The sequence below is a fragment of the Phalacrocorax aristotelis genome, chromosome 2, assembly GCF_949628215.1.
Source record: "Phalacrocorax aristotelis chromosome 2, bGulAri2.1, whole genome shotgun sequence".
In the NCBI taxonomy this organism is placed as follows: Eukaryota; Metazoa; Chordata; class Aves; order Suliformes; family Phalacrocoracidae; genus Phalacrocorax; species Phalacrocorax aristotelis.
Window position 1 is genome coordinate 2191831 of NC_134277.1, and position 23462 is coordinate 2215292.

The 23462-nt window shown below is 45.9% G+C and overlaps 2 protein-coding genes across 2 annotated transcripts in view; one reads left to right on the top strand and one right to left on the bottom strand.

Moving 5' to 3' along the window:
• The window catches only part of TMIE (transmembrane inner ear), a 41319-nt gene that overhangs the window by 16867 nt on the left and 990 nt on the right, over nt 1-23462 (bottom strand). Inside the window, exons 3-4 of the mRNA XM_075086259.1 lie at nt 20105-23403; nt 5260-5377 (exon numbers count right to left, since the gene is read on the bottom strand). Coding sequence (XP_074942360.1) covers nt 5260-5377; nt 20105-20203 — 217 coding nt within the window. The 5' untranslated portion in view covers nt 20204-23403. The remainder of the gene's footprint in view (nt 1-5259; nt 5378-20104; nt 23404-23462) is intronic.
• ALS2CL (ALS2 C-terminal like) overlaps nt 578-23462 on the top strand; it is a 73090-nt gene continuing 50205 nt past the window's right edge. Inside the window, exon 1 of the mRNA XM_075082133.1 lies at nt 578-1005. The gene's annotated coding sequence lies outside the window, so the exon portion shown is untranslated. The remainder of the gene's footprint in view (nt 1006-23462) is intronic.

Sequence of the window (23462 nt, forward strand, 5' to 3'; positions counted from 1 at the left end):
TGGTTGACACTACATCAAGCTGGCTTGATACAGAAGAAGGAGGACTCTGGGCAGGAGCTGAGAGGCATTGCTTCTTCTTCACAGCACTGTCCCTACTCCCATCACCCTCTTCATGCCCTCCTTTCACTCCAGAGGGCTATGACAGGGATGTCAAGGTATTTTGCCCTGCAACCAGACTCAGTTGTTGGATGTTATCTGCAGAAATCAGCAGGGCATTACTCAGAGGTGCTGCCTGCATCCTCCCTGGTGGGCTGCTGTCAATAGCTCTGGTGGGAGGGGGGTGTATATAAACAAGGAAACCAGCAAACCTTGAAACCAAAGGAACTTGCACAGAGGAAGATAAACAGCCCACAGGGCTGCTTAAAAATGTTGATGGTGGTTGTGATGCCAAAGAAAAGGGTGAGTAAATAGAGAGCACACTGGGCAAGCCTTGGGCCCGCTGCTGGCTCTCCCAGGGATGGATCAGGAGCACCCCCTCCTCCACCACAGCACTGGAATTTGCAAAGGTACTTTTGGTGCAAAGTCCTCGGTCTTTGTGGATGAAAGCAGCTGTGCAAGATTGCAAGGTTATGACTCAATCCCACCCTCACCCTGTCAGGGTGATAGTGGTGGGCCTCAGTTCCCCATTTACAGCTTTCACGGGACAGGAAAAAAAGAAAAAGCCTGACCAAGAAACCAGGCAGCGGTGCTCCTGAGTGAATCAAGTCCTCCTGACAGCTAATCTCATTTCAGTTGTTCGTCGTTGTCTCATCAAAGCCTCTCCAAGAGAGAGACAGATGCAGCCATTGTCTTTGCTCCTGCTTGCAAGGGTTCTCTTTTCTTATCAACAAGCATTCAGAGAAGCAAGCCAGAGTGGCTGAATTATGCCGAGGCAGCCCTGATAAGGATTTCAAGGCACCGCTGTCAGGACACTTGCTCTACTTGATTCAAATACCTCAGAAGGAAGGTTTCCTTTAACCAAGGACAAAATGACTGAGCTGAAATCTTGGGGGCAGAGGAGTAACAGTGAGTTGACCTACTCTGTGTGGTACCAGAGAAACTTTCTTTTTTTCTCCCTTTCTTTCCAGATTTTTCCCTGTAGATGTGGTATTTGCTTTAAAAATGAGCTCTCATGTGCCTTCTCCAGTTGTAGCAGAAAGACCTGGCATTCCTGATATTCTAGTAGATGAATAAGAATTGTGTAATTATTGAGCACACCCATGAGAGTTATACCTCCAGCATCACCTGAATGATGTTCTGCATGTGCTAGAAAGTTGTATTTTCTACTGTGAGCTGCTTTATTCCCGAAGTATTTTTCCTCCCTCTCGTGACGTATCTTATCACAGGGCAGAAACAAAGGAAAAAGATGGAGGTGGATGAGTCCAACAGAGATGCTTTCGTATGGTATATGAGAAAGCTAGCTATCAGTTGCTGCAGGAGAGACAGAAAAGCCTTCTGCTAGCAGGTGTGCAAACATTTTATCTCTTCTGGTCTCTGCTGGGTAGAGCTAGGAGGCATCCCAGTTGGTTTGTAACCTACCCAAAGACCTTTGCATGAGTTAGAAGATCTCTCCAAAGACTTTTTGCCCATTTCAGTGATGTGTGTTGATCTATAAGATGACTTCATGTGGGGTTTTTAAAATTTTTTTCCTTCATTAAATAAGGAAATGTAAGAGAGATTTGGATTTGGCTATTTTTCCTTTTATTATGTGATGATGCCATCTTGTGGAAGTTGCTAAGAGCAGGAGGTGGAAACCACACTTAGATCATATCTATATTTGCAAGTTCTGTCACTCAGCAGGAGCAGGTTTGTGGGGTGGAAGAGCATGGAGGATCTGGCATCCACACTTCGTGCATTTCAGGGGCAGAAGTACTCTGGAGTAGCTCTAGTTTGGTCCTGTGGCTGCCCTTAGTAATTATCCTGCATATCTGAGACCATACCTTTCTGGGGCAACTATTTTCAATTTCCATTTCAGCTGAAAGGAATTCAGTTCAAGTGCTCCACAATTACCCACAACGTGGTAGCTAAGGAGCATTAACTTTAAAAGCATCTCAACTCCTCTCCTCATCCTTATTTACTCCTCACCTGAATTCACATGACAAAGGTGACACACCCATAAAGCCTTGATAACCAGGTGAGGTGGTAAGCCAAGGGGTCATGTGCAGGCCCTGAGAAGCCCTGGAAAGGATGCCCTTCTGTCTCCTAGTGTAGAGGGTTAGTGCTCTCAGAGGGCTGTGTTACCCTCTTGGTCTCACTGGGAAGGTGTTTCTGGAACCAGGAAAAGGAAGCCGTACTAAAGCTTTTCTGCAGCTCTTGTCCATTAGAAAAGTAGAACATTGCCTTGTTTTCTGGACTGATATCAAGGCAGCCCCCAAGGGTTTGCTCACAGAACAACCTGCATTGGCTCCTGAGAGTTAAAGCTTTTCTGGTAAAGCTGGGGAACCATCAATGCTTTGGGGATGGCAAAGCAAAGGAGGAGGACGATGTTGCTGGAGCAAGATACGAGAAATCGGTGAGAACTGACTGTATGATTCAGTTATTCTAATGTCATTAAGTTTGACCCTACCTTCTTTTGAGTCGGATCAGAGACTTGCTTAATAGCTGCTGTCGTCACCAAACATTTGTTGTTTTCATAAAGCTGACCGAGCTGGTGTGGTTGCTTTCAAATCCCCTCTGCTCATTGAAGAAAGGTTCTTCTCACAAAAAGGCTATAACAGGGCAGTAAAGCCTTAAACTGGCTCCATTCCACGTAGTGACACTCTATGTCTATTTATTGCTCTGAGACTCAGCAAGCCAAAACCCTGTGATCTCCTAGCAAATACTTTCCTACCTCTTCAATAATATATCTGTATCAGGCTGACATGATAGTCTGATTTTGTTGAACTACCTGCATGTCTTAGTGAGAACTGGAACCTTAAAGCAGATATTACTTTATTTAATTGCCCATAACCTATTTGTTTACTTGTCTAACACAGATCCTTAAGAGTATTTTAGTTTCTCATCATTCACTGCTTTCAGCACTTTCAATATGTAGGCAATAACGTTCTTGTATGTTGTCTTCCATAATACATTTAATTTCTGGGCTGCCACTAGGTGAGCAAACTTTCACAGCTGTTTGCTTCTTGCTAAAGATATTTTTAGGTAAAAAAAAACCCAAACCCTTAGCTGCTTTTTCTGCAAACAGCGCACCACCTGGGGTGTTGATTTACCAGCGTGGGAGACTTTCTGTGCTTCTAACCCTCAATAACCTGGCATTGCCAGAGACAATTTTTAGTGAACAACAAAACGATCAGACCTACTGGGTAAAAATTTCTTTACGGTTTGCCCCCAAACCACAGCTAAATAAGCCCCTTCACCGGTCCACTTGCGTTCTAAAGCTCCTGCTGTTAATTTTGATACCTATTTCACGTGGTGTATGGAGTCACTAGGGTTAAACGCTTGGCCGTGTTTACTTTGCTCTCTTGTTCTTGTGACTGTTTGCAAAGTGTGTTGTGGCATGTGGTGAATTAGCGCAAGCTTCGGTGATGGCGAGCAGCAGGACTAGCTAGCCCTGCTAGACTTGGAGTGTACGAAAGGGCAACGAGGAGGAAAGAAAACAGAGGGAAATGCTTTGAAAATGTGAATGTCTGGTTTCAACAGAGCATGGGGATGTGACAGGAAAGCTAGCAGGGAAGGACTGATACAGGCTACCCACAGCAACCAAAGAGGAAGCTGTGGCAACAAGAAGTGATTTGATTCCCCCAATATCAGCAGAGACAACACCACGCAGACTGCTGAGCTCTTTGATTAGATTAGGGCTACATCTAGACGTGGGTTTAGCAGCAAATTAAAAAGTAACAGGGAGCACTACAAATCAGTTGTCTGCAGTACTATCTTTTTAAAGCTGGCCCAGCAAACCTGTGTTCTCCTAAACAATGGCTGCTTGTAGGCCAGGGCTGGCGTTGCCTGTGGCTCCTCCTCGCCAGGAGCTTGCATGTGGCCGCTGTCTCGGAGAGGGCTCATCACTTAAGAATAATGAGAGCAGAAAGCTAGGGTACCCAAGGCCTTCCTTCAGTCACTTTAAAATGCTTCGTTGCTCCACTTATGAAATTAATTTTAACAAGAAATTAGGGCTACAAGTCAGAATGAGAAGAGAATGGTTAAAAAAAATGCATAGAAGATTTAGATGTGTCTAAGTCCATATGGCTGGATGATGTCGCTCCTGGAGTGGGTAAGGATTTGAGGTAATGATCTCCAAGTTGATGGGATTTACCTTCAGGAGTTGGGGACAGGCTCTGTCCCCAGTCCCTAACAAGAAAAAAAGGAGGTTCAATGGAATTGTAGATGAGTCTGTGTAACTTTATTTGATAGAAGAAATGAATTAGCTATACTCTTTGCAAAAGTCTAGTGAGTAACAAGAAAATGGGAAACAGATTTATCATGTTAGACTCATATCAAAGTGGTTGTTTTTTTTTTTTTGTATGAAGTTATAGTTGGGTCAAGGAGCAGCAGAAGATCCTTCCTTTGAACTTTGATAGGGTTATGATAGTATCCTAAGACATATGGTTGTGAGGAAGCTCACAATAGTAGTTTGCAGTGGACAGTGAAGCTGGTTTACACTCTTCCCTGAGCTGCAAGGGGCTGAAGCTGGGTGAAGACATTCAGGTGGGGAATAAACTATGCCCAGATAGATCCTCAAAGTGTGCTGGGAGAGTGTCTGATCCCATCCCAGTGCAGTCACCGGGTCTGAGCCAGTGGCTTCCTAGTGCCTGGGTTCAAAAAAAGGAGGATTTTAAGTCCTGAACACCCTGCTAAAATGAAATGTGTGTCTTGGCACCCAGAATTGGAATTAGGGACCTTAATGCCAGATCTGGCTGTGACTGCAAACCTCTTGAGGCTTCTTATCTCAGCATGTGGGGCAGCACCACAGAGGTCATACGTGGTTTGTATGGTTGTGTGGCAGGGCAGGGTGATGGCTACGACATGCATTTGGGCCTGAATATGATACAAACATTCCCAGCCGTGGCACAGCTTTATAGTGAGTCTTCTCTGGGATGCCACCGGCTAGGACCTGTTGATCAGTACGTTACAAGAGGAAGCCATGGTGGCCCATCTGTCGTTCCTTCAAAGACCACCCCTGCCTTTCCCTGCTGCAAAAATGCCTGCATGTAGCCCTGCGATGCCAGAGACCAAAGAGCCTCAGCCTGTGACCTCGGTGGCCATTCGGTCTGTGGTCCTCCAGGAAGAGGTCCTGCTTGGGGTGGTGTTGTGGTTGGTGCAAGGCAGAGAATTACAACTTACTGACTGCCAGGACAAAGATGGCAAAGATACCAATCACCTGCCAGAGGCGCAGCCCCCAAATCACCACCGTCTCCGAAGTGACAGGGTCCGGTTTCTTTTTTGGGGGTTCTGTGGTGGCCTGGGAAAGAGGGAGAAAAGAAAAAAAAAAAAGTGGGTGAAGATTTGCAAGGCCCCCTAAAACAGTCAGAATGTTGCCAATAGCACAGGAGGTGGTGGACCCCAGATTACTGGCCCCTGACAATTTGGAAATCTTTGAGGAATAGAGACTTCATTAAAGCTTGTATCTAAAGTTTTGATATTTTGAAATTTATCTGAAGCATTGCCAATTTTCATGACTACAAAGCAAGTCTTTTTGCTATTGTTCCTTAAAGTCCCAGCTCTTTCTAAAGAGTTCTGGGGTCAGGAGGAAATGTCTTATTTTGCACTCCTATCTTTGAAAGATATTTTTAAGATTCAGCCGCAAAGCACAACATGGCATTTTTTTCTTTTTTTGAAGAGGCTTCCTCATGAGCTGCATTTCCGTTGTACCTGCTCTGCTGGGGCTAGATGAGAAGGGAAGGAGGAAAAAGCTGGACCACAATGAGAGCCAGCTGCTCCTCAATGATGGGGAGCTGAGGGGGACCATGTAAACAGCAGGGCAGGGGTTTCAGCAGCAAGACCCCATCCCACCGTGCCCAAACAAGGGGAGCAGGCCAAGCCCAGGGTGGCAGCCAGGGTGAGCAGAGAGCCCAGGTCACCAGACACGTCCATGGTGATGAGGCAGGTTCAAGGGTCAGTGGAGCCCATGGCTGAGTATGGTCAAGGCTGTAGTTTAGGCAGGGGTCCAACACTAGAGCCTTGGCTTAAAGCAGCTCCCACTGGACAGGGATCAGCCCTTGTGCTGTCTCACAGTTGGCCCCAGCAGCTTGACCTGCAAGAGGAGGATGCTCTGGGTGCCTGGAGAGTAGTTTCTGCCTTTCTCTTGAACACTGGAGAAGCACTGCAGAAGAACTGCTAGATCAAATAGGACTGAAGTTATTGTGTGTGAGATAGCAGTCGATGCTGACCTTTGAGTTTGTTTCTTTCTATTTTTGTCTTCATATTAACTTGTAACATGCAGAACTGGGCAGCTGCTTTCCTGTCTCAGACTGGCATTTTGGTGCTGAAAGATGTTGGGTGTCTTCCCCTTCTTGGTGCATGTTCCCTTCCTGACCCCACATTGGTCCCTTTTTCTCTGCTCAGATTTCATAGGGCTTGAGGGGATGGCTAGGGCATGGCACACACTTGGTTTCCACCTCCGTTAACTGCATGGTGACTGCCACAGCCTAGAGCTACCCCACTGCCTGAGGGAGCAGGTAACTGTTCTGCCTGGGCCCCACTAGAGCTGCTATAGGGGTAGAAGCATTGTCTGCTGGGCAGAGATGGCCCTGGACAAGCCTGGCTCACCTGCCCTGCAGGCAGGGCTGGCTCTGGGTCTGCTACAAGAAAAGATGTGAATCTTGTCTCCAGTTGCCTTGCTGTGGAGCTCCACCAGGCATGTAACTCTGTGTGGGCTCGTGTTTGGGCAAGCATGTCTGAATGCTCTGTCTGCACTCTGACGTTGCCTTAACACACCTTTCTAGACAGGGAATACTCCTCTGGAAGGGAGGAGGACTCCAAAACTTGAGTAACCTGCAGTTATGTGGTGTTGCTTCATAGCTTCATAGCTTTAAAGATGTGAGTGGAGTAGGGTTCAACCTTTTAAATATGGGTATCTAGTCTTGTCTGAGGTGTTGTGGAGTGTCTTCTGCTCACCCAGAAGGGCACAGGTCTTACACTGTGGCATATGTGCCAGCTCCCGTACTCATGTCATACTGTAGGACATCTCAAACAGCACTAGACTTCATAGCAATTTCACAGTAGTGACTTCATCACCCATAAGTATGAAACAAAATCAGGAACCTCATATCTACACCTTGCACTCTCTACCTCATGACATATGAGCATCCCGCTCCTCAGTTTCCTTGCTGGTAAAAGAGGAACATCGCTGCTCCCCTACTTTTGCCATGGGATATTTTGAAGGGAAGTGCCATGTGGATTTGATACAGGGACAGATACTGGAACTCATTGATAAGCTGAGACAGGGCACTTGATTTAAATCCATTATCACTGGGGAACGAGGAGCTGACGGACCCTTGGAGGGTACTGCAGTGTGCAGGGTCAGCAGTTCCCACATGGCATGTTCTCCAGCTGTCAAACAGCAAAGCTGAATTTGGGATGGCTACTCAAGTTGCATTTAAGCACTGGGGATTCAATCATGTTGCTTTAACCCTGTAAAGTTGTGTCAGAAAGCACAGATGTCAGATTTCATGAAATGCAAGGGAAAATGGTTAAGAATGGGTCATTCTTGCCTAGAGGCTCCAGTTCTGCAGCCAGAGCTCTGATTCTCACAGCTCCAGCAGTACGAGACATCCATAGCAGAAAGGAGAATATAATGTAGGGAGCAGAAACAACACAGCATCAAGGAGCTGAAATTAAAGCTTAGACCAGGGATTCTGTTGCTTTTATATATATATATATATATATAAAATAACAATAATGAACAAACAACTGTTTGCGATGAAGACTTCAGTTAACCTGTATTTGCTGAGAGCCCTTGCATTACTTGAGAACACATTAAATGTGTAGAGACAATCCAGCTGTGCTGTGAGTCCAGCAGAAATGTTCTGGCTTCTCTCATTTTTGCCTTCAGATGAATAAACCACGAGACTGCCTGCTGGCAAGGTGGTGCTGTTTCATTTCTTTCTATGTTGTAGTTTGCAGGTTCCTTTTGTACTTTCATGCATATATGCATATATATGTATATTGTGACCTAGAAAATAATTTAACTAGAAGACATGATACCAAATGTCTCCATTCCTTAAAAATACCTTTATTTTAAAAACTAAGTGGACTTTCCCCAGCTGTAAGAGTACTTTTTCTTTCAATTTGTATTTGTTTTGAGAAAGTCAGGTTTTTAGTGGTGTTCTCCATTAAACAGGTCTTGAAATGAATTTGTAATTAATTAAAACAAAACACAAAAGAACTGAGAGTCTGGGATTTTTCTTCATTCATAAACAGTACCTTTTTTTTAAGAGGTCTTGCTGCTATATTTTGAGTCAGTAATGACAAGTTTGACTAAAGAAGCCTGCTCTTAAATTGTCTTGTAGATGTTGTGCTAAGCCTGGTTGTCATTTGGGAAAGCACTTCTTAATCAGCTAAGTTATTTGGGCTAACAAGGAGGTGTTTGAATTAAATTCTGTGGCTTTTACTGTATCAAAGGTCAGAAAAGATGTGATCATGTGATATGTTTAGTGCATATCTTCAAAAACAGGGGATTTAGCTAAAGAGGGGAGTGTGGGTGATGCAACAAGAACAACACTCTAATTTCCAGCTCCTGGAAAGGCTCTAGAGGTGAAGTGCAAGGGGGAAATGAAAAAACAGGTGGAGAAAATGGAATAATAATAATGAGAGCTTTATCTTGTGAAGGTGGTGGTCAGCTTTCCCTATGTGGCTCAGTTCTTCAGATGAGGTGAATTGCAACCTCAGCTCCACTGATTATGAAGTAGATCTTCAACATCTATGGGAGACCCTGGGTCAAACAGCCTTACAGACACCTGGTAGAATAAACTTCTCTGGAGTGACCCTTTAGATGGAAATCGGGCAAGGACCTGATGGTCTCTGGAGTAACTACGTGTCGAACAAACAAGGTACTTAAATCTCATTGCAGATCCAGTCCTTAGTTCTTGTGTGCCTCAGTTCCCCATTTCTGAAATGGGGTTGGACATGTTTCACAGGTGTTGAGGACAAATGTTACCAGAGAAACAGGTTGTCTAGACCAACTCTTGTGGTCCCAGTGCAGCGATGATACGCCAGGGTAGCTCATACCAACAAGAGGCACCTATTCTCTTGGCTGATGGCTTAGAAAATCAGAGGTTAGACACCCTCACTTCCAATGAGCTTCACGTTATGATGTGTTGTGGTGCAGCAAATCATGTGGCCTTTCAGAAGGGTTGTTAGTAAAACACTTTTGTTGCCTTATATCTGAATGTAGGACCTGATCTGAATTAGCAATAGACTTTTGACAGAAGCTGAAATCGCCTCATTTCTGAAAAAAAGAGTCTCCTAAACAGGCACATCTGATTCCCTGCAGTGCCTTTCCCTTCTCAGCCCATGAAAGTGCTGTTAAAACACAGCCGTAATGGATACCACAGAGTGAATTGGAGCTGGAGCTGCTCTCCAATTACTTGCCTATTTGTGCAATGCAAACCATATTTTAGTCTCTTCCTAATGAAGGATGCTTCCTGCCGCGTCTGGAGTGCTTTGTCTCCCAGGGGCATCCTATTCAGAATCCATCTGTGTTGAACAGGATTGTTGTCTGAGCCGGTCTCTTCCAAGCTGTCTTGGCTACTCAGCACCACCCAGCCACGCTTCGTGGCAATGTGCAACGGCCACCCTCCTCCCGTAGTGCAGGGACCGGCCAAGGGGCATACAGTGCTCAGAAAACAGAATTGCTACAGGTGAACTAAGGGAGAAAGTCTGGCCAGAGCGGTGTGGTCTTGTAGAGGCATCTGGGGCAATCGAAGAGGTAGAATCTGCGATACTTGACACTAAAAGGTTTGTCTTTTTGACTGTAGGATTCCTTTTTTACTCCTTACAAAGTACCCAGCAATAAAGAAAAGAAAAGAAATGGAAGAAACCGCAGTAGACAGCAGCCCTGGGCAGGGATCAGGGCACTGTTTGAGATTCCAAAAATGTTGTCTAATTAGAAGTGCTGGCCCCAGAGATCTAAGTTTACTCCTTGCCTTGGATTCAGCCTTCCTTACTTACTACCGATCCTGGAGTTAACCTCTAGGGTAGCCTCAATCCAATTCACAGAAGATACTTAATTTGCAGTGGTTGGCTTGATTTTGCCATCTTGTGAAGCTTAGCTCTCCAGAGGATGGGTCTTTTCTTCCAAACTTGTCCCTGATGAGCAACGGGGAAAGGGAGCCAGATAGAAAGAGGAAAACTGGTGAGAAAAGGAAATTGTGGGGCTTCTCCTGGAACTCTTCATATCTGGGTAAGTCTTAACTGTACATCAAGGATGGAAAAGAGAGAGGAGACAAACAGGGATGTGATCGGTGTTAGTTCTGCCAGGGCTATGCCAGATGGGAGCAGAGGTGAAGGGTTAGCTCTGAAGATGGCTGGTGGTTTAAGGCTCTAGACAGTCTTAGGAGCAAGTCCCCAAAGGACCTAGTGATAGTGCAGGGAGGGGAGCCGAAGTTCTGGAGGTTATCACACACATGCCGCCGGCTCAGTCAAGCCTTGCACATTGCCAACGGTCCTTCCTTCCGTCTGCTGTGCTGTGGCACTTGTAGACCTGTCTCGTACACGGCAACACAATGTTCCACGCTTTTTTGGCTGTGGTGGAACACTCGGTGTGTGTGGTGGTGGTCTGCTATGAAGGGTCCCAAGACAAGGGAGAGGTTGTAGCGTTTCTCTACATCTAAGAAGTGTGTTTTCTCACGGGGGTCTGCTCTCAAGTGAGCCATGGTTGTGGGTATATTCCCTGTTTAAGGCTGCGGAGAGTAACCCTTTGTAGGTCATGTACCTGGTTCCCTGTCTCATGACCAGCCTTGGGCTATGTCATACACCAGAACCTGAAGACCTTCAGCAGATTTTTTTACTTTACAGTTAATAAGTAATCAGCAATAATCATAAGCATCGTGTAGGCAAAGAATCCAGAATAAAATGAAATAGAAAAGAATGCAAATTGAAGGTCTGAAAGTGAGGGAACAAGAACCCGCCTTCAGGTCCAGAGCTTGGAAGTGATGGTACCGGTTTTCTACAGCACACACAGGTTTTGAGCCCCAAATGCTGCCCTCTGTGCCTGTCTCCAGCAAGAGTCAACAGTGGGATGTGTTCATTTCTTTGTGTGACTTTTGTATAGGATTGACTCTGCCCCAGCAGAATAATTGTAATAAGAAGCATTAAACCAGAGCCAGAGTCTGCCTTGACAGTGTTAGGCACAGAGCTGTGGGGTCAGACATCCTTGCCTCTCTTGCCTGCCAAACCTTGCAAGGTTCGTCTCTTTGCTCTGGGGATCTCAAAGCACTTGATGCACCATCCTCGTTCAGCAGAATAAATATTCACAGTTCAGAGCAGAGTAGCTGAGATGTGCAATTAAAAAATAGTCTCAGGATCATGGCACAGATCAGTAGCTGTCTGGGAAATGGGATGGACTGCAGGATCCTCCTCTAACTGCTGCGTGATTTACGTAGAAACCTTCAGAGATGGAATATGTAGCAGGCGTTGTTTTGATATTTAAATATTCTCCAGTGTAAGTCATGCAGGAACGATGAACAAGCTGTTGGACTAGTAAGAAGATGGGAAAGATGTAAATAGACAGAAAGATAAAGGATTTGCTGACATATCGGGTGCTGGGGCAATTGTGTGCCTCAGCAGGAGGACAGCCTGGGACTCTGGATCACTGTAGAAGCGTGTGCTTACCATCAATAGCAGTGATTGGAGCACTTCAGTTTATGGACAATTCTGGAGGAAGTTGTGGATGAGGAACAGCATAACCTTAAACAAGGCTGAGCTTACAGAGGAGGGAAGAAGCACCGAGGCTGAAGATCTCTGCTGCCTCCCCTGGTTTCACAAAAGCTTTTGATGTGAACCAGTATATGAGGTAGCAAAATATATTGCACACTTCAGACAAAAGTGTAAGGGAAAAAGGCATGAAGCAAGACTGCTGCAGAGTCTTGACCATCCATGCAGGTACTTTGGTTTAATCGCTGCAACTTTTCTTCATATTCTTAGTGTGAACATTTAATGCTAGGGCTGAAATATGCAGTGAAATTACTGTAGCGTAATGGTCAAGCTACCACAGCTTATAAATTATTGCGTATAAGCTGATCTATGGCGACCGCCTGTGTGTGTGCACTGGGACTCGGCAGCAGACGTCTAAGTTTGCATTACTACACATTCTGACCAGACAAGGTGTCCAAACTCTGAACTGGGTTGAAAGATGTAACACTGGTCCATATCTGGTCCTCTTAGCTTTTGGAAATGACACATATGTTGGGGGGAAAAAACATCTTAATGAAAATAATTCTTAGTAGCTTCAAGAAATTGGAAGTGCTGAGTTGTGCTTGGCAATAAATGTCAAGATAACAGAATGATTGGGTCGGGGACAAAAGGAAAAGATGTGAGGAGGTAAAATGCAGCAGAGATGAAACTGGGACAAGGAGATTCTCATGTAGACCAGAGGTGGGGGTGGGGGGGGCAATTCTAGTTCCATCAAGTATGAACCTGGGCCTTTGGCCACCAGCATGGGCCAGAAGTGGAAGATGGACAGATGGATGAAGAGGTTACATTTGGTAGGAAGACTAACAGCGTTGCTTTACCTATGCAAAGCAGCTGCACTAAACAAAAGACTCCAAATGACTGGAGGCAGTAAAGAAGACTTCTGCAAAAGATATCAGGCTTCAGAGGAGTCATCTTTAGATGAAGAAAGATGTTAGGAACACAGAAAATGCAGACAAGAAGCAGCGTTAGCAGCTTTCAGCAGGGAAAGACTCTTGAAGGCAAGCAGATGAGAAGAGAATATATGAAAATGGTGTAAAAGCACCTGAAGTTAGCCTCACTGCAATGTTGCTACCACTTAGTTGTCTGGGTAGCGAAAAAGTTGGGGCTCCAGGAGGAAAAAGAGTTGAGCAGAAAGGAATAACAAGGAGGCTGTGGGCTGAAAGAGTGTAAAAACCTATTATATGATTATAGCTTAGTTTAGGCTACTAAACTGAAATGCAAAGGAAACAATGATGTAGGTCTTGGTGAATATTCCATGTAACATTTATGGAAGACCAGCACGCTCTGGAGCAGCAGTTGGAAAATGGAGTACAGCACAGTGCCTAAAATAAGATTAGACTGCTAAGTTTAGGGAAGTGAAGCCAACTCCTAGGCAATACCAATGATGGATATTGAGACCAAAGATGGACTGTTGATTGGGGTTTCTCTTGCAGTGGAATAGCTGCTTAGTCTCTGACTGCATTGACTGCATCTCCCACGGAAGCTGAGGCACCCACAGCACTTTTTGATGCCAATACTGTAGACATGCATTTTTGTGTCTTAAGCTTCAGGCTAAATCTCTCCCTCTAAAGAAAATACATCTATCCTTACTTAGGTGCTTAAAAATGGGTCGCACAAGTAATTAAGCCTGAGCTATTTATTCTGAGGTTATCTATGACTGAGAGAAAGAGGCACTTACATAGGGCTATTCATCCCCTTGAGGAAACTTGTCTATATCTGATGAATAAATTATTATTTCTCATTAGTGATGATTCGTGGCGCCTTCAGTGACTAGCTCAGATTTGGGTGTCCAGTTTCTAGATCCCCAATTTAGAGCAGGTAAATCCCACCCTTGACATCCAGTTCTTTGCTTGATGTATAGGAGTAGCAGCAGGAAGAGAGACAAGGGGATTTGGGGATGTCCTAGAGATCAAGTGGCTCCCTGGAAGGAATAGGAACAGGGACTAGTGGCCCATTGTTACCCAATGCTTTGGTTTTCCAAGGACTCAGACCCTACAGGGCTGTCTGGGGTGGGGCGTGGATCTGAAGTAGGAGACGAGGCCAGACCACGTTCACAATACCCTGGCCCCCCTTCTGCTTTATCACCCACCATGGCAGGTTGCCCTAGGTGTGGAGGTACAAGATCTGCTTCTCGTGAAGACTGGGCTATGCCAAAGGCTTGGCACCCAAGGGCTGCTGGATGGCATGTCCCCAGCTGTGGTAGAGCCCAGGCATGTCTCCCCCCATCCCAGTGTGTCTCAAACTGTGCTGAAGAAAGGGTGACCATTGCGTTGTGTGCCGGCATCACCTTTGCAGCTTCTCCAAGTGCCCAGCGAGGGCTGGGAGGAGGCAGAAACCACTCTGTAAGGAGCTGGATCTGAACTGACATTGGGCACTCAGGGCTGTAAAACATCAGCTAAACCCCAAAACATTAAATCATTCCCAGGCAAGTTGCATTTTTAGGTCAGAACAGTTTGACACTGGCTCCTCTAAGTTAAAAAAAGAAAATAAATTCATTGTTACTTTGTTTCTGATTCATTTCAGGCAGGCAGAAGCTGTCAGTGGTGACAGGGTGGAAACAGAGGTATCATCCACAGTGGAAGAGGAGATAGCTGCTGGAGACGGGAGTTTTATTCACTTCATTGAGCAGCGGAGAAGAAAAATTGTAAAAGACACTGCTTTTCAAGGTCTTTTTGTTTAAATGCTCCTTCTAATTAGGCTTGACTGATGCTGCTGCTTTGCTTTCAGCGTGGCTGGGCTTTGAAAAACTAATAATGATTATTCCTAATTGCATTTGATTGCACATATCTAAAGGCCACAGATGGCTGGGGAGGACTGAGATTTAAATAAATGCACATGCGCACTCTCTCCCTTCCTCTCCTTCTGAGAAACAAGGAAGAAATGGACAGTCTGACAATGGACCTCTGTGCAGGCAAAACTTACTTAGCGAGACCATCAGAGTCCTCTGCAGGAGCAGGGAAACCCTGGACGGGTCCAGGTGCAACACTGAAAATACAGTAATGATCGTTGATCTGTGGCTTCATAGGTCAAAGGCCAATAATAAAGGATTATGTATTTAGGGGAAAAAAACAAAAAGAGCGATCATAATGACCGAATTTAAGTGTGATAGCTGATAAATCTGGTAGTGTTAATTTATGGTACAGACATATCTATTGCCCTGGTCGTGAGGCTTGCTTGTGCCAGGGCTGCTCCTGGGCTGGCCAAAGGTCACCTCTTGTGGTTTCAGACCTCCAGCCTCCCTTGTTCCTGATGGGAACCTGATTTTTTCACACCTGGACCTGGTCACGGTCCTGTGAACAGCAGCTTCAGGTTGAACCCTGCTGCCTGGTTTCACTGAGAATGAGGGCAGTCACACAACAGCTGCCCTAGCACAGCTGTAGCATTCAGGATAGTTGTTTATTAGCGGAGGCAATAGGTGTAGTCATTCATGCAGCCTCTCTGCAAGTAACAAAAATGCTCAGAGAGCATATCTCAGTTTTTTCCTTAACATTTATGGGGGTTTGGGTCTTGGAGGGTCCAGTGACTTTGTATACTCTCTGCCTCTCTCTTTTGAGCCTGTCTCCTCAGACAGACCGTGACAAGGAATTTTCCAGAAAACAGCCTTTGTAATTTTTTATAATATTCTGAATCCAGCTGACCCAAAATACTGGTATCTTCCTTAAAGATACCATTCTTATAGCTAACACTTATCTCTCAAATCATGGTGTGCTGCTTACATACGTCCTCCTGAACTATTATTTTCTTGTTTGTTCTATTTATTGTCAGCTATTGAGTTAAATCCATGCGTCCATGGAAAATCAACCTCAGGAGTCCGCTATAACTACTCAGTAATTTCACCTGCCTTTATTTAAACTACAGTCACACATGAGTGTTTTTAGGTTACTGCATACAGCACCACATCCATCACATTCATTTGGAGGCTGCAAATGAGGGTTACTGTACCTTGAGCCCGACTATATACAGCTAAGCGTAGTACAAACTGAACTGCACTTAACACCCTGTGTATCAAATATATCATTTGTCTATATGGCAATTTGAAAGTGGAAGGTTTGAGAAAACATCTGAAAGCTTTTAATTAACCTTTCTTTTTTTTAAAAATGGCCTTCAATTTATCTTGCAGTGATCTTCTTACCCAACTGCATCAGCATCTGCCTTGGCTTCACTAAAGCTATTCATAACTAGTAAAGATTAGGGTGTTTTTGGTTTGGGGCTTTTCTTTCCCCCCTGCTCTCAAGTCTGTATTGCAGCTTTTCCAAGGAGTCCAAGCTGGAATGGCAGAAGATCAGAAGTATGTTTATTTTTCTTGCTTTCTTGGTTGAGAGAAGGGGCAACTCTTCCTGGTCTGATAAAGCTTCTCAAGAGTTTCTTTTCCATGACTTCCTAGGACAGAGCTTCACTTCCTGACTGGGAAGCTGCAGACTTCAATCGAGACACCAAGAGCTTAAGAAGGGTCTGACAGATGCAGAATTTGACTCAGTAAGAAGATAATTGACTAAACCACATGCGACATCCCAAACATGTGATGTGTCTCCCCACCTTGGTGTCCAACTTCATCGCCTCTTAAGAGCTGACCTGATGCAGGTTATCCTGATTGTTTTCTCCATGAGGAGTACATTACACCTGGGGTCAGAGCACCCTCTGATAACCTATGGGGCCGATGAGCCTAACCTTCACCCAAAGGAAGTGGACCTCTGCTATAAAACAGTAGATAGTGCCAAGGTCCAGTTTTCTGTCTGCTTTTTGTTGTTGTTGCTTGTTTCTCTCTAGCCTGATCCTCCTCTTCAGAGGTCTGCAGACAGACAGAAAGGTTTATAACAGAGGAGAAAACCCAGGTAAATCAAATGAGGGCTGAGAAAAGCCTTGGGGTAGGAATTAGAAGATAATTATATCAATTAGGAACTCAATAATGAACCACATGGGGATGACTAGGCAAATGTGATCTATTCCAGCTGGTTTATCGGTCCTTAATATCAATGAAGTGGTTCAAATAAGGAGAGATTTCCCTGTGCTTTCCCAAAGCAAGTCTTGATGGTTTTCATGTTATGCTGCCGGGTAGAATATTCCTTAAGCTGATAACAAAACAGTCATAAAACATTATGGTGCTAATTTTCAGCCCTAGCCCAAAAGAGGGATGAATCTAAGTGGTGGGGTTTATTTTGGCTTTCATAAGAGGAAATTTCTGTTCTAGAGGCACTGGAAATGTTGATGTTCCTCCATCCCTAACTTGTCCTAATTCTGTTTCCAGAGTGACCCCTGGGCACGCTGATGGTCTGATGGACAAAACAGTGGTAGCATGAACTGCACTGTCGCCTCAGCCCTCCTTCCCTGTGTAACCTGCCTGCTTCTTGAAGTGCATGCCTCATCCTAGCTGGGGCTCTTGAACAAGTGATGGGGAAGGTGGAAAGCTAAGGAACAGGCCACTGCTGTATGCATTTCATGTAATGGGTATTATTTTATGGGAGCTAAATGCACTGTCTGAGCAGTGCTGTAGAAAGAGGGGAAAAAACCCAAAGCTGTGCTTTCTCGTTCTTCAGTCTTCTTGGTGCTAAAGCATTGGTGTGATGCCAGAAAAGAGCCTTTTCCTATCATTCTAGGTGTTTATCTAGCACCTGCTAATGTCTGAGCATGTGAATACATTTGAAAGGTCACGGAATGGCAGGGAGATGTGCCAGGGGAGGGTTAGGCTGGGCATTAGGGAAAGGTCCTTCCCCCAGAGGGTGGTGGAGCCCTGGCACAGGCTCCCCAGGGAGGCATCACGGCACCAGCCTGGCGATATTCCAGAAGCACTTGGCCAAGGCCCCCAGAGACACGGTGTGAATTTGGGGTGTCCTGTGCAGGGACAGGAGTTGGGTTTGATGATCCTTGTGGGTCCCTCCCAGCTCAGGGCATTCTATGATTCTGTGATATGGAGGCAGTGGGGGGTGCCTAGGTAGAGCTCCGTGGGTGTGTATCTTCATAAACCTGCACAAACTACAGTTGAACTGGGGCAAGGGGCTCCTGGGGAAGAGTCTGCAGCTCCGATGAAGTGCAGGAGGTCTCTCTGCAATGCACCTTACAGGAGGGGCACTGAATGGGGCAGTGGCCAGGGCAGCCCACAGAGCTAATTCCAGATTTTCCCAGTGCCAAGGTAGCTTGCTAACCCTTGGACAGTTAGCTTTCAACCTGGGGGACTGAGAGTTCTTCCAAAGAGCCTATGAAAGAGGAAAGCTTTTTGTCAACGCAATTAGATTCAATATTCAGAGGGTTTTATTGCCTCTTCACTCCCAAGTGGAAAGTGCACGTGAATCTGCATGTTTGAAAACATTTGAACACTGTTAAACAAGAGCCGCCTCTTGTTTCTTTACTTTTCCTTACTGAGTGGGCTTTTTGGTTTTGGTGGGATTATTTTTTTTAGTTCTTTGAAATGATCTGATGTCCAGCCCCTTTGACCTTCTCTCTGTTTGCTTTGGTGGGCTGGTTTAGCATAAACTGAATTTTTCAGGATAACTACATTGTACAATTATTTGAAGTAAAAAGTCCTTGCAGAGCTTCTGAGTAGATGTAACCTATCTGATATAGATATGATGTAATTAATCTGCTGACTGTTCATCTAATCTCATTTTTGGATACCTGGTAGTTAACCTGCATGCAGCTGGTGCTTCCAGATGAGATTTGATCCCTCTGACATGCTCTAAGAAGTAAACAAGTTTTCAAGAAAGTCTGGTATAACTAAAGCAGACCATAAAATTACACCGGTTTTATAACAGTTTTCATAGTTTTGTCATTTAGCTTTGTTTTTCTTTGCATGAGGACGTGTCCTGTAAAGTGTGTGTCTGTGAAACATAATGAAAGGGAACGTCTTCCCAGTGGGGTGGATGCTGTGCCTCCTCGTCACCCTGGCTTCAGCGAAGCGTGCCTCGTGAAATGTGCACCGTAAGAGAAAGTTCTGCCTCGCTTGTCACCTTGAGAGCTGCTGCAGGCTGAACAGCTTGGAAAAAATGTCAAAAATGTCTACAGCAAAGCATGTGTGAGTTTGTACAGGAGCTTTAGGTTCCTGCTTGCCTTGTTGGGGATGTTGTATCACGGTCGGATAGGATGAGCTGGTAGACCCAGTTGAAAAATCCTAAAGTAAGTAACTTTCAAATGAGACAAGCAGAGGGTCAGGGCGGAAGGTGGACCGTGGGGTGGGGATGTGAACTCAGCACAGTTGCTGTCTATGCTATGTTGGTGATGAACTGCTAAAATCTGCAGACCGGAGGCTGCGGAGATCAGACCTGGCTTGGTGCGAGGCCAGGCGAGGGGCAGGGCAGGCAGGGATGCAAAGTTTGAAAATGTTGGGGAAAAAAAAAATATATCTTATGCCAGCCCATCAGAGCCCTTAACACAGCTGTGCCTGCACAGATGCATTTTCCAGCAGTTTAGCTAAACCCAGAAATCTGAGCAAAGCAAGCTCCGCTGCAAGAGCGCGCTGTTCATAGGCACCACAGCCCTGGGGTTCTGACCCTGGACCAACACAGCAGCTGCCTCTAATGGGGCTCAGACCTTAGAAAAAGTGATGAAGAGGTTGAAAACGGCTGGGCTGTCAAATTTTTTGGCAGCTGTAATTCCAGGGCGGGGGGCGTCCTTCCAGATAGGACTCTCGCTTCTGAAACTGTTGGTGGTAAGTTGTAACTGCTGCCAGGGCATAGTCCTGGGTTGTGAAGCTGCTCTTCCCTCCTGGCTCACCCCAGCTGTGCTGTAGGGAGCTGGGGCTGTGGAAACGCAGTCATCCTCAGGGGAAAGCTCTGAAACTGAGCTGTGGGTGAGGAGCGTCACCTCAAAAGATAACGTTTCTGCTGAACTAGGGGAAATGAGGAAAAATAGAAGAAAAATGCAGCCCAAACGTTTAACTTGGGCAGCTACATCCAGGGACAGGATCACCTGGGTCATGCCTGGTCCTTTTCTTCTTTCCCTGAGCCTCTGATGCGGGGCACTTGTTGGATACACAATACCAGGCTAGAAAATGCTGTGCTGTGACTTTGGCCCTTTGCACTGTGTCAAGTTCTCTTTGGGGCTTAAAGCAGCCTTTAAATGCTGACTGTCCTCAGCAGCAACTATTGGCGTTTTAAAAGCGCCTTCCTTCTTGTGCCGGGCCTGCAGAAAGCAACAAGCCTCTCCCAAAGATGCCTGTAACTCCTTGGAGCCACCTTAAATTCCCTGCTGTCTGCCCTACCTGTCCTCCTTGTGTAACATGTGTGGAGCAAACCACGATTTCTGCAAGCCCCCGACCCCCCCAGTCTGTAAAGTTGCTCCTTACCTCGATTAACTGTGCCACGGCAGCTCTTGAGCAGGACAAGAAGAGGGAGGAAGACCTCACCCAGGAGAGAGGATGCTGCAAGGGTGGATCCCACGCCATCTTCTCTTCCCAATATATCTCCGACTTCTGCGCTGTAGCCCAAAGCAGGGGAGGTTATGAATAACCCAGCCAGCTCTCAGAGGTGTTCAGCATTTACCAGAAGCAGTCGCGTGCTGTCCCGGCCCTTCTTCACTGCCTTCCTTTCTAACTCAGCAGCCACAGAGCTGACGCCGGGGAGTCATTAATTAATTAGACTGGTGTCGCTTACAGAGTGTTCTGCTGCTCCTCAAGCCGGGCTTCGCCCAGGGGGGGATGCAGGGAGCAAAGTAGCAGTCAGAGCTCTCGCTGCTCCCCCAGGGGAAGGTGATTCACTCATTAAGACCCTGGCTTAGCCTTTTTTCTTTCTTGCTTTTTTTTTTAATTATTATTTTTTTATTTTTAAAGCTGCCTGACTGATTCCAGCTCTCTTGTTCTTGTTTTCCTCCTCGCCTGTTGAAAGAGTCCTCTTCCCCTAACGAAAAAGGGCTGTAAGCCAAGCTGATGCATCATCAGCATCATAGCTACCCTATGCTAGTGGAGTCCAGTGTTTCTAGAGATAAGTATTTGACATCTCGGGATTTTAAAAGCATCTTTTATCCCTGAAGGATCTTGTGGATGCATTGCTACAGTCTGCAACGTCACCCGGACTTGATCTCTGAAGGGAGCTGAAGGCAAGTGAGAAAAGCATGTGCATAGCAGGCTGTAGGAGCTAAAGCTGCAGGGCCACCATCTCCAGCTCAGTTCTGTTCGAGGGGCTCAAGAATATTATCTGAATCAGACAGGTAGGGAAAATGGAGCCTGAGGGGGTTGAGGGGATGTGGGACTCTCAGCTGGACTGTCCTTCCACCAAGTAGCAAAGAAAATCTTCGGGCACAGAGTGAAAAAGAGAGTCAGGAGGAGAGTGACTGGATGAACCAGGTTTACTGTATTCTTCCCCACTCATCGTTTTTTGCAGTATTCTTTATTGGGAGAAGCCTGGGATTTCAGGCAACAAAACGAGAGATGAGATCTGGGAGGATCTGGTCACTTCTGCTACTCTGTTCTAGCGCTATGAGCGACATAAGCACAATTTCAGGAAAAATAGCTCCATAGCAAATTGATATTTTACAAGCTCAACTAGTCAGGCCAGCTTTAAGGTTTGTGTTACTGATTAGACCACCAAGATTAGAGGAGGGTGGAAGGAAGCCAATGTGTGCATTGCTTCGGTGAAAAGCAGCCGATCGGTTCCCTGCTGCGTTTGTGCTCGCCGCAGACTCGCACCGTGACTATTAGCTGCTGTGTTCCCACCCGCGAGGTGCCGGGAAGCTGTGCGCTCAGAAATGCGGCATAAGAATTGGGTGCGATGGGAAGGCAACGCGGGATGCTGAGCTACGAGGTCTCAGCAGCAGGCAACAGACGGTGGCAGCATCGAGGCAGGGAATTCTGCATTTGCCTCAGATGTGCAGCTTGGTCCTCCTTTCCCCGATGAAAATCCAGACTAGGGCCTGGGATTCTAAGCAGTGGAGCTGGTTTTAAAGTTTTTCAGCTTGATTTCATACGGAAATGGGGCTTTTTGGCTTTTGCTTGCCCCTCTCCTCCTCTCTTTACCATACCTTCCCTCCTCTGGACTTCCAAAACTTTGCTGCTGTTTTAATGCAGCTGAAATTGGCCAAGGGATAAAAGCCTGGCAAATAGTGAATTTCATTGCATTTCATTTTAAAAGTGTGTCGTTGGCTAAAAAGTTAAATCAGCTGTAGTCCCCACGGAAGGAAGAAGGACAGTATGTGGACAATTTTTGCTCGACAGAGATACTATGACCAGATGAGCCGTGGGGAGCTTTGGTTTGTGCCCGCATCTTGCTTAGACACCAGCGAATGCAACCACGGGGCATAAATCTGGGCTGTCAGCCCTGCTGCTTGTGGGACCGCTTCCTTTTAGAGAACATTGCCTAAGCGCTGGTCTGCTTAAGAGGAGCTTGTGGAAATGCACCTGCTGTGCCCTGGGTCAAACACAGTACGAGCTCCCTGAGCCTTTGGGTTGCTATTTCCAGAGCGCAGTTTATTATTAGTGTCTTGCTCATGGGCTGGAGTTCAACACCGCTCCCATGCTTTTATCTGTGGGTTCTCGAGGTGTAGGTTTTTTGGCGGTTTCTTAAGGTTCTTAACTCACCGATCAAGTCAGTCTGTGACTTTCCTGGGAACTATCTCCTCTCTGCGTGCTCATGAACCAGGCCTGCCGTGGCATTGAACCATTGCTGGAAAACATTTGTGCCAAGAGCTATGCAAAAATAGCACAAACAAGCTGATAGTTTCTATTTTTTTTTCCCCCAACCTCCAGATTTCTTATTCTATATATGGGTTACAGAAGCATAGTGCCTCCTTTAGTTTTCAGGGAAAAAAAATGTGGATTTCTGCAGAATCTGGACCTTTCAGCATTTTGTAACTTCATTTCAGCTTTTTTCAATGGGACAATTTGAAATATTTGGAGTAGGTCAGAGCAGACTCTCCTGATGGGATTTTAAATTATAAGACATCATGTTGGCCTTCTATTCTTTTGAGCTTTCAGAGTTCTTTTTAATAATATATTTTTTAAAAAATTTCTTTCATGACAAGGAGGAAAAACAAACTCTTTATATGCAAACATCTACTTCTAATTTGATGACCTGACCCCTCGAGCTGGATATTTTATATAGAGAAAATAAAGTGTTGCAAAACTTCTGACTTTAGCGACAGTGAGGAAGTGAGCTTTGCAGAGAGAGGGGAAAGAGCTGCCTCTTTCCCCTCTAAAGCCTTACCAGCAAGGACCCCTCACCGGATAAGGTTACTCACAGCCCACGCTGCACATGCTGTTATGTACTCACTGACGAGGAGATGACCACCAATCTCCTAGTGAAACCACAGGCGCTGCCGACCTTGCCAGCTTCCTATTTATAGCTTGTGCCTTTTGCATCCTCTTGGGAAATAAACGAAATGCGGCTCTTGCAAAACGTGTCGCCTTGCCGATCACCGCGGCGCTGGCGTGGCTGCTACGCAAAAGCACGGCACTGCAGTTCAGGAGAACGTTGTGCTCCAACACCGCCCGCGTTCGCTCAGTGCAGCAGCAAGAGCCCCGGGGGTCAAACTACCGAAAGGGGATGCAGCTCTTGCCGGCCTCATCTTCTCCCCCACCCTCTGCTGTCTGCCTGCATTTGGGCTGAAGGGCAGATGGACGAAGAGCCGTGGGGGACTCAGGGTCTGGGCTCCCTGGAAAGGCACAGAGCACATAAGAGAGAAAGGAAATGAGTCTCCTTGCTTTATTGATA